This window comes from Quercus suber, unplaced genomic scaffold, assembly GCF_002906115.3.
Source record: "Quercus suber isolate HL8 unplaced genomic scaffold, Cork oak 2.0 scaffold_503, whole genome shotgun sequence".
NCBI lineage: Eukaryota > Viridiplantae > Streptophyta > Magnoliopsida > Fagales > Fagaceae > Quercus > Quercus suber.
In genome coordinates, this window is record NW_027069952.1 from 90,500 (window position 1) to 102,589 (window position 12,090).

Here is a 12,090-nt window from a genome sequence, read left to right on the forward strand (position 1 = left end):
GTGGAGTTCCTTAGAATGCTAGAGGTTCTAGTTCACAGGGAGGTTACTATAGAAGAATTTCAAATGTTCTATAACTATTTTGCGATTTCTTGCATGTTTACGCTTTAAAAAAATTGCAGGGCGTTTAGGTTTTACAAATAACATAGAAAGAGCGCATTTGGATCCTCGAAGGCAATCAATTGGATGTTCTCCTAATCCCAACCCAAGAACTAGCTGGAGGGAATCGCAAAAATCCTTATTCTTCAATTTGGTAATCTGAAGATAGAAAAAAAAAAAAAAAAAAATGAAGGCAAGTGAGTCATTTGCAAAAGTTACATAGAAAGTCTAGAATTGCAAAGGTTTGTTGAGTATACATTATTGTAATTGATCCTTTACTATGGATTATCTAATGGGATTGAATTCCTAGAGTGTTTTTTTTTTTTTAATCTTTTATTTTCCATCAAAGAGGTTTTTCATCGAAATTTTTGTGTTACATGTTTATTCTTTTGGGATTTGGTAATATAATTGTAGTTAATATATATATTGCTTGTGCAATAAATCCATTGATTTCACTTTTTTTTACCAAATTCATATAAATTTGTGCAATAATAAATCCATTAAGAGTTGGGTCCTTTCACCAAAAGAAAGAACCAAAAAAAAAAAAAAGTGGGATAGCTCAAATTTAAAGCTTAATTTTTTTGTTGAACAAATTTAAAGCTTAATAGGCAATGTATTAATTATAATTACATTATATAAAGTGTGAAAATATAACTAAATGCAAAAGTTACACTTCTATTAAAAAAGAAAGAAAATAAAAGTAACACTTTACTTACACAATATAATTTAATAAATTTGATAGTACAATAAAGAATAAAGAATAAAGAATTTGAACTGACGTACTTTTTATAAAAAATTACTAATTAAGTTATAAGATTTTGATACTTACATAATATAGTTATCATCATAGAAACAAGAGAAGCCGCTGAAAATTAGCTGACCAATAAAGTTTTTTTCCAGATGAAAAGAAATTTAATGATGTTTTGTCCTTGTTAAGTGAAATGGGTTTGTGGGTATTTCTAAGGGTCCTAAAAAGACACAAAAGAAACAATAACCACATATAAGTTTCATATGAATCATATCAATATTAAAATTAAATAATAAAAAAAAGGGTCCGTGCCTAACATTGCAAATTGATTAGCACCAACATGGCATCATCTTCCGGAAATATGTACTAGAAAGTATTATTGTTCCACATATATATATATATATATATGAAAGATTTGATCTATACATTTGCCTATATATATTTTGGTGCTTGGGTTGTTGCTGCTGTTTAAATCAATGGCAGGAGGTCACGTCCAACAAAGGCCACCAAGCCAAAAGTCTAGAGGTAACAGATCTTTGGCTCTGCAAAATGAAAAATGCCAAAACTTTTTAACAGATACGTTGAGAGGGAAAGAAAATAAAGAAAAAGAAAATCCAGAACCAGAAGATCTTCTTTGTTATTCTCTCACACAAACTCTACGGCCAGCCACATACAGTCAATCACCGACGTTCACGTAATTGTCAGATTAACGGTTTTGCTTCACCTCGAGCAGTGCAAGGCTTCGCTTTGCAAGTGGGCCTTTTGGACCTATGGATGAGATAGATAGGAACAGAATCATGGTCCCCCAACACCCCGTGTCCAATCCAGCTCAGCCATTACTGTATCTAGAGGGGTATGATTTTGATTGCGGTCCCACCCACTAATCTTCTTCTTTGCTGATGTGGACCTTCAACATTTTTGGATTCTAATTAGGATTTTTTTTAAATAACTATAAAACTCAAACTATATTATTAGTTAGGCAACGTTTTAAACATATTTGGTATCTAACAAATTGAGTCTATTAAACTCGATTTTGGCCTTTAAAATTGCACTTGAGGGATTTGATTTTTTTTTTTTAAATCCTTCTAATTATGTTATCANTGAGAAGGATTTGGCACGTGGTAGGGATATAATCAAGTAAAGATCTTGTAAATCGAAAGCCACGGGCTACAGTTGTGGCCGTTACGTTAAATATCGGGTTTTTGATGATTTATTATAGCTGTAGAGATGAGTAGATAGCAGGTGGCGGATTCAGATATTTTTTTTCCTACTTTTGTGTGTGTGTGTGTGTGTGATGGAATGGATAAAGTGGGGAATCGTTGACTACGAGTGTTGCTCCACGTTTCGCTTGCCCAACACTCACAAGTGTTTAGTGCTTATATTGCTTTAAAAAGGAAAAGCAGCTTTGATTGGGCTTAAGGCTTGATTGGGCTAAAAAAGCTGGTATTTTTGATGCCTTGGACATGGGATGAGAGACCCACGTGCACTTACTCGTGTCTACCAAATGAAAAATTAAGCACAATTTGGTGGTCATGAAAAAAAAAAAAAAAAAAAAAATTTCTAAATTACTATTTTTAGGTGGTGGAAACCTTTAGGGAGGACATGGCAGAATAGTACCATGACTGTACATGTTAAGTTTGGCACTGGCTATTTTAGTGGATTTAGTCCAGCATCAACACCTGAGTCTAGCATTTGCATGATAAACTTTCTATGATAGGGGAATGAAGTTGTGCTGAAGGTTGATGCAACCTAGGTCCTGCATAAAGCACTCTAATATTTAAGTTAGTTCCATACTTAACAATAGAAATAGAGAAAGAGAGAGTGTGAAAAACGGTAAAATAGAAAGAGTTTTAAAGCTTTAGAGAGAGAGAGAGAGATGTGTGTCTAAAAGTGTCTTACTAGACCCTCATACTATTTAAGTGTGAAATCGTTTCTAAATCGAATATTATAATAATGTTAACGTGAGCATTCCGTCAATGTCAATTAAAATTTGCCATTGATCTACCCAAAAAATAGTTATATTAAGAGTTCGTTTGGGAACAACTTATTTAGTTGAAATTAAAAACTTTTTGCTGAAAGTACTGTAGATAAAGCTAAAAGTTAGCTGAAATAATACAGTGGAACTCATGAATAGTATCAAAAAGTGCAATATACCCCATGAATAGTAGTAAAAATAAGCTAAACAATAAAAAAAAATGGCTCCAATGCCAAACGCAATCTAATTTTAACCCCCAAAAAAAAAAATTGTTCCTTTGCCGTCTGCACCCATTTAAGCTTTTCCTACAATATCTTAAACTAGGATGAATCTATTACATAGATTTATTCACAATTATTACTTTTTGTTGAAAAAAAAAAGAAAAAAAAAAGAATGGTAAGAGAGAGACTTGCCGTGACAATTCTGTCTATATGGATCATAATAGTTTCTATCGCTTGAGTAACCTCTCATTAATTTCTATAATAATACCGGAAGTTTGAATTGCTTTATATTATTGTATGAAGAACAAGTATTCTTGTACAAAGAAGACGCAAGTGGATGTAATATTGTGACTTATTTATATATATGTCATCATAAAAATGCAAAATCTATCATAATCTTTTGTGTCTCACATAAAGACATGTGACAACATCAACATGTTTCATTGTCACGTAATTAAAAACCCCTCCAAGTTGCATATATGTGTATATATATATATGTGTGTGTATATATATAACCCAGTGGGGTTGGCCAAGTAGTTGAGCACTTGGTCTCAAAGTAGCTGTCTTGAGTTTGACTAGGAGCTCCCTAGTTCAAGTTCAGGCACTAGCACTTTAAAAAAAACTCCCTGGACCAGTGATTTAACCTGCTTTACCAATATATATATATATATGGTGTTTTAGTAATTAGTTCTACAACTTAGTTTGTACTGTTCTAGGATGCAAACAGGCTTTCCTATGAAACGGTGAGCTTCTCCTCTGTTGCTGGAACAACGTTCCTGAGCTAAATCCATTCTTTGTGGCTTTTGCCTCAGGACGAAAGTGAAAGTAAAATAGAAAGTATTTGACACCTGTTTCAAATTTAAATCCTTCTAATTATGTTATCAGTTCACTTTAATTGTTTCAATGACCTAAAGAATTAAGGGCTTTCTCAAAAAAAGAAAAAAAAAAAAAAAAGAGATAAGTTTGTAATCACTACTTGGGGCATCTCATTTTATTTTTTGAAAATTTTGTATTTAGAATTTTGGTGGAACTTAATTGGGTTGAAATAAGAACTTTTGAATTGTATTCTATTAATATTTCAATTGATGTTATTATGAAATAGAAATTAGTTGATTATAATATGTTAATCAATTTTAAAGGAATTGAAATGAATTGGGCTTCTATCAAATCAATACAACATATTTATTAAATAGATTAAAAAATGGGCTGAATATATGACAACCTAATACGATTTCTATTAAGTGTCTTTTTTTTAAAGTTTATCAAGCATATTAGGTAGAATGCCTCATGTCAACCTCCTTAATAAACAAGTTATGCTAGGCATAACACAATTATTTAACAAATCATGTTTGGTTTGATCATAATTAAATACCTCTAACTCAACATAATATATATATATATATATATTAAAATACTAAGTATTTTTAATACACACATACGGAGAGAAGAGAGAAGGTTTTAAAGAAACTAATAGTGGTGTAATTCAACATTGTAAGGATAAGGGGTCCAAGAATATATGTTGGGCCTTGGGCCTTGTTTGAGGACGCTTAGTGGTCCAAGGACAGGTAAACAATAATGGAGATATAAGACTCGGAACTTCACAAGCAAGCTACGAATGAGAAAGATGGAGAATACAGGCAGAGGAGGAGTATCTCCTTGACTAAATGAAGCAGAGGTCAGAAGGTGTGTTCTGTCATCTAGAGTGACATTCCAAGAAATTCTATTGACAAATCATGAACGTACAGGACAAATGGGAGTTGTGAAATATCTAAGAGAAAGTTGCTACTACTGCATTAAATGTTCTGTAGCTAACTCTCTGACCGTATTAATGAGGAAGTGATATCTAAACAGTACTTTTCAGCCTTACAGCTACTCCCAAAGACTTAAGGAAGGTGCTGATGGGACAAGGATCAACATTAGCAATCTAATGTACACATAGAGGGTGGAGATGAAAGAAAGAAAAGAGTATAAAATAGAAAGATGACCCAAATGGAAGGGGATCGGGGAATTGAGAGAGAAATACTGTAGCAATAAGAACTACACTTGTAATCAACTTCAAGAATTATATACAAAAGCTAATATCCTCGGATTGTGCCGATAACGATTTTCGTTAAATAAAACCAGTCTATTTTTACTTTATTGTCATTTGGATCTACTATAATTGCTATCTAACTCATTAAAGCCTAGTTTTCTAATTCACTCTTTACAAATTCATTGTATTGGGCTCTTTAGACTTAAATTCTTTTAACTTTTGGGCTGAAGACTCAAACTGTGCCCTTACGAACGTAATATGAATGTGACTTATTAGAACAAATTGCTCTACATGCATTTGCCCATTCGATTCCTTCAAGGAATCTCTACATTTTAATGGGTAAAGTTTGGCAGGAAATAAAGATATAACATTATTTAAATGAAGTGGAGGGAAAAAAAAATTGATAGAGAAAGGTATTATAAAAATTGTGTAGTTAAAATAAATGACTTTTTAAACCAAAATTTGAAGAAAAGTTTTAACTCTCTTGTTGGAGATGCTTTCCTAGCCGACATAGCAAGTGTGACAGTCTAATTAATTAATGACCAAGAACATTCATTTGTGACAACTTTTGTTTGGTAGAGGGTATCACGAAAAAAATGTGCATGGAAATTGGTACTGGGATTCGTTGCTTAAATACTTTTATGGCCAGTTTCCTTCAAGTCTCTGGAAGATGTAGCCTGTGACAACCAAACCTACCTGGGGTCCTTAAAATGGCTTTTCTGGTTGGATTATCACAAAAACAAACAGACACTAGTGCAGCGCAGCATATATTAAATTGCTATGAGTTTTGGAGTCCTTTTTATTTTGTAGAATCTATGTTGCTTAAATACAGAACTTAATTATATGAAGTTATGAACCAACCAGACCAGTACAATATTCGTATCAATAGTTAAGTGGACCATACATGTTTGATGGATACTAATGCAGTGTTGGGTGGAACATCAGGCAAGTAGGGCCAATGGAGGTCAATTTCTTACCCGCCAGGCTGCATCTTATAAGTGTGGGTCTATTTTGGTAAATATATATATATATATATATTTTTAGAATATTAAGTATTTTTAATACATACATACGGAGAGAAGGGAGAAGGTTTTAAAGAAACTAATAGTGGTGTAACTCAACATTGTAGGGATAAGGGGTCCAAGAATATATGTTGAGCCTTAAGCCTTGTCTGAGGACGCTTAGTGGTCCAAGGACAGGTAAACAGTAATGGAGATGTAAGACTCGGAACTCCACAAGCAAGCTACGAATGAGAAAGATGGAGAATGCAGGCAAAGGAGAAGTATCTGCTTGACTAAATGAAGCAGAGATCAGAAGGTGTGTTCTGTCATCTAGAGTAACATTCCAAGAAATTCTATTGACAAATCATGAACGTATAGGACAAATGGGAGCTGTGAAATATCTAAGAGAAAGTTACTACTACTGCATTGAATGTTCTGTAGTTAACTCTCTGGCCGCATTAATGAGGAAGTGATATCTGAACAGTACTTTTTAGCCTTACAGTTACTCCCAAAGATTTAAGGAAAGTGCTGATGGGACAAGGATCAATACTAGCAATCTAATGTACACGTAGAGGGTGGAGATGAAAGAAAAAAAAGAGTATAAAATAGAAAGAGGATCCAAATGGAAGGGGATCGGGGAATTGAGAAAGAAATACTGTAGCAATAAGAACTACACTTGTAATCAACTTCAAGAATTATATACAAAAGCTAATATCCTCGGACTGTGCCGAGGACAATTTTCGTTAAATAAAACTAGTCTATTTTTACTTTATTGTCATTTGGATCCACTACAATTGCTATTTAACTCATTAGAGCTTAGTTTTCTAATCCACTTTTTACAAATTCATTGTATTGGGCTCTTTAGACTTAAATTCTTTTAACTTTTGGGCTGAAGACTCAAACTCTGCCCTTACGAACATAATCTGATCTCTACATTTTAATGGGTAAAGTTTGGCAGGAAATAAAGATATAACATTATTTAAATGAAGTGGAGGGAAAAAAAAATTGATAGAGAAAGGTATTATAAAAATTGTGTAGTTAAAATAAATGACTTTTTAAACCAAAATTTGAAGAAAAGTTTTAACTCTCTTGTTGGAGATGCTTTCCTAGCCGACATAGCAAGTGTGACAGTCTAATTAATTAATGACCAAGAACATTCATTTGTGACAACTTTTGTTTGGTAGAGGGTATCACGAAAAAAATGTGCATGGAAATTGGTACTGGGATTCGTTGCTTAAATACTTTTATGGCCAGTTTCCTTCAAGTCTCTGGAAGATGTAGCCTGTGACAACCAAACCTACCTGGGGTCATTAAAATGGCTTTTCTGGTTGGATTATCACAAAAACAAACAGACACTAGTGCAGCGCAGCATATATTAAATTGCTATGAGTTTTGGAGTCCTTTTTATTTTGTAGAATCTATGTTGCTTAAATACAGAACTTAATTATATGAAGTTATGAACCAACCAGACCAGTACAATATTCGTATCAATAGTTAAGTGGACCATACATGTTTGATGGATACTAATGCAGTGTTGGGTGGAACATCAGGCAAGTAGGGCCAATGGAGGTCAATTTCTTACCCGCCAGGCTGCATCTTATAAGTGTGGGTCTATTTTGGTAGATATGTACATTATAGGGACATAGATATCACATGAATTGTGCTATGGATGTTAATAGAAGCCCCCACTGAACATCACACTTCTTGTGGGAAATGGGATTGCACTACCACTTCCATGTAGCCATGTTCTATTGCTGTAACTATTAAATGAAGTCTTTGTGCCCCACCCAAAAATAATAATAATAAATGGGGGTAGAAATGTTTATTGGGAAAAAGAAATAGATAAAAAATACAATTTTGTAATTCAAAAATTATAAAGTGATGAATTCATGTAAAAGTGATAGATAATCAATCTCAATTTACCACATACAATAATTATGGTAAAGTGCATGGATTAGGCTGTGTTAGTAGAATTGTTATTTGTGATTATGGTCTTCCATTCAGAATTTGAAGGGTGCTTTGTTTGCTTCATGCTTGGTAGGGCCACTGGGTCAACCAAGCCTGACCCATATACAAGCCCATGACCGTACGGCCATAGCTGTCTCAGCTCACTTGTAGGCTCAATTAATGTCCAATTGTCTTAGATGCCCATGTGACTTAACTGGACTATAATATGGTCTTGGTTCTGAACACAAAAAGTAAGAAAAATATGGGTTTTGTTGCTTTCAGATTTGGAACTGGGCTTCATAATATGCCATACAATATAACCCATCCCGAAATATGTTAATTCTCTTGTTGGTATGTATTCAAAGGAGCAAAGGAAACAACAGGTTGTTAGTGTTAGAAATACCTGTAATACAAATGGTTAGTGTTGGAATCAAGAATTAGCATAAACTGTTTCTATGGATGCACAAGAGTTGCTAAATGAAGCAGAAAAACATTCTATTCCAAGAAGATTAAGTACAACAGGCCCAACAAATATTCCTTCTAATAGAAAACATATAACTATAATGTCCCTTACATATACCTTTTTCTTTTTTTTGAGGAACTTGTCTCTTATATATACTAATGCAACAATAATAGGCGTGTCACGCCAATCACAATGTATAACAAACTTTGATTGTCAGTTTCTACGACTGACACTCGTATGAGAAAGAATCCTTTCACATAAACACCCTAAAAGACGTTGTCACAATCATAACATTGCCCCCCTTAAGTGAATAGAGAAAGCAAGAACGCTAGTAAACCGAAAACCATGCCAAAATTTTGAACGGAGCTCGCTGAGGATGTAATACTAATAGGGGCAGGAGCAGGTATATCAGAAACTGAATGTATGGGAGCAATTTGAAAAGCAAAGGGACTTCCAGACGAGCCCTCTCCCTTGACAACCTTGATGTGGAGCTTTTGGCCGACCTCACAATGCTTCCCAATGCCACAATAATAGTAAAAGTCCCCAGTGTCATTGAGGTCCAGAATGGTTGGTCCCAAGTAGTACATGTCAATGACATTTTTTTGAGTGCAATCTTCGAAGTCTTTCTTGTCAATCTGTACCACGTTGTTGGAACCGGGCCTGTATGGGAAAACTGCAATTTTGGCTTCTTAGTAATTGTCCATGTATATTTGCTGAATAGCATGGTCATTTGTTCAATTTTTTGAACACTTAAAACAGCAAAATTTTAGACAAATAATGAAATGGTCCATGTGTATAAATTATATACAGAACATGTTTTTAGTGGTAAAAACCATTCCAACATACAATAGTTAGTAGTAATAAAGAATTTCTGTGTACTTTTCCTCTGCATTAACAAGCAAAGGGTGCACAATACAAGCATAAAGATATAGTTAAGTTAAGCCACACATCGAAGCAAGGAGTTTCTAGCTTCAATATTTGTTAGAGGTAATAGGTGCTTCGAGTGCAGGATTTTTGACTTGAAAAGGGAAAGGATTTCCAGACGAGCCCTTTTTCTTGACCACAGTTATGTGGAACTTTTGGCCTGCCTCACAATGCTTTCCAATGTCACAAATAAAGTAATAGTCCCCAGTCTCTGTGAGGTCCACAATTGTTGGTCCATTGTAGTACGTGTCAATGGCATCTTTTTCTCTGCATTCCTTGTAGTCTTTCTTCTTTACTAATACCACAGTTTCGGAACCCGGCCTGTATGGGAAAACTGCAACTTTGGCTACTTAGAAATTGTCCCATTGTATGTTGCTCTAATTTTTTTCTCAAATCAGTAAAAGCTAATCCAAACGCACATATTCACTATTTATGGTCTAGCTAGTTAGATCACTTGTGTTACAAAAAAGGTTTTTCCTAGTACTTTGAAATAAATTGGTAAGACCACTATTTTGAGATAATGAGATAACCCCCCTATATATATACTGTACCTGGTCATTTTTTTGACAAAGCAACCAAATGGGACACAAGCTATGATGTAATACTCTTACAAGCATAAAGATAAGCTAGATGTATAAAGCAGAAATCAAAACAAAACATTCAAGCTATTTGAAAAAGAGAAATGAATTGGTTAGACATGTTACTTAATTTGTTTTCGAAGTTGAATCCCTGAAGTTCCATATAGGCCAAAAGGCATTGAACTTACCAAGTCTGTCGCCAACACCAAAGGTTCTTGGTTTAGCCCATTCTTCAAAGAAGGTTTGGTTGTCAGGCAAACGCCAGCCATGGCCTCCTCCAACAATGTGAGTCATTGCACTAACTGAACCCATCATAAGGCACCCAGCAATTGCTGCCAACATGAATAAAGTAATTTTCATCTTTGTCATTTTTTCCCTTCCTTCTATTGCTCTTCCCAATTTTTTTTTTTTTTTTTGGATAACCTTAACGTAGAAGGAGGGATGATATTTGCGTGGTTCCTTCACTACCGAATGGGGAAATAATAACTTAGAAAGGAACCTGTTTTTAGTTTGGCAAGGGGTCGGCTTTTGTGCTTGAGCATGGGATTGTTAGTGGTTTTGTAAGGGCTTGACAGAGTCAGCAAATGCTTATAATGGGAGATTTCAGTTGAATATTTGAGTTGAGCGTTTTATTCCCTATGTAGGTTTGGAGGAGAAGAGCGTTTTCCGCAACCACATTAACAGATTTCTTTTGGGTGGAGAGCATAGCCCTCTATGCAAAGCTATTCTGGGAAAGATACTGAATTTGGAACAACTTTCATTGGTCGAAATTGGACAAGACAACGTAAAAAGATTTCCTGGATGCAGAGCAAAGCCATTAACTAATGAGTAAGATTAGAGAAACCAAAATATCACCACTTCTACCTAGATTCACTCCAAACAAACCATTTTTATCATGCTCCAATTACAACAGATTGTGGTAGTTATGGAAATATTGATGTCGTTTCGATAAACTTGTTATTATTAACAAAAGTAATGCTACGTGCCTACGTTCACAAACTATTTTACAATATTTTTACAAAATATTAATGTGATAAATTTCTTATTAGTTTTCTTCTAGACCCAACATTAATATCACTTTTTCATCAACTAATAATCACTCACCATATTAGCAGTTTGTAAAAAATTTTTTACAAAAGTTTATATCTGTAACATTATTCCATTAACAAATAGCTTGTCCAACACTCTACCTTGGCTCAAGCTAGCTCAATCAGTTTTCGGGAAAGTGTGGAAATTTTTTTCTTTTTGAAACCGATGCAAATATAAAATATTCATTCATTCAGGGACATGGAGTCCAAATACAAAGCTAAATGGAAAGTGTGGAAATTTTTAGCTAGATGGATAAACTTATATTTTTTGTATCTATATTTATATATATTTAAAAGTTGAACCATAACATTTATTATTAATACACTTCTGTTGAGCCACATTATTAGTCACGTCGTCATTCTTCTTTCCTATTTACTTTTTCTTCCATTTTTTGACAATATAAAATACATTAAATATCCAATATGTAGTAAAAGTCTTACATCATGATAATGAAAATAAAATAATTTTACATATTCATCTTAAAGACGGTTTCAACTTTACATATACTTTATTATTACAAATTAATCTACTTTAATTTAAATGTTTATAATTGAAAATTTTAAAAATCATCTTAAAAAATCATTAAACTATTCGGTTACTTAATATAGCAAAGTGCTTTACTATATATTTTTTTATTTTTTTAACAATATAAAATATTTGAATTATTTGAATATTTAACAGTAAAAGCCTCACACCGTAATAATGAGATTCACTTTACATATTGCTGGAATATTTTTATATCAATTATTAAAAATTATTATTGTGAATTGATGAAATCAGTTTTCTTTTTACTAATTTCAAAGCCTTTATATTTGTAATAATTTGTAGGTTATTTTGTATATGTAAGGATAGGACTGAGCAAGGGACCTGACCCACCCGACAACCCGACCTACCTGACCCAACCCGAGAGGTTTTGGTTGGGTCTGAGAATTTTCAGGTCGGGTTTTGGGTCTAAATTTCAGGTTATTTTCAGTTTCGAGTCGGCGTTGGGTCTTTTATATATGCTACTTTTGAAC

At 33.7% G+C, this 12,090-nt stretch overlaps 1 protein-coding gene across 1 annotated transcript; it reads right to left on the reverse strand.

Moving 5' to 3' along the window:
- Window positions 1–8,785: 8,785 nt before the first annotated feature.
- On the reverse strand, window positions 8,786–10,354 carry LOC111991669 (early nodulin-like protein 14). The gene is made up of 4 exons (XM_065763354.1): window positions 10,174–10,354; window positions 9,959–10,013; window positions 9,528–9,728; window positions 8,786–9,143 (listed from the first exon to the last, which is right to left on the reverse strand). Exons 1-4 carry the CDS (start codon window positions 10,352–10,354, stop codon window positions 8,786–8,788), a joined length of 795 nt encoding a protein of 264 aa, XP_065619426.1.
- Window positions 10,355–12,090: the final 1,736 nt, after the last annotated feature.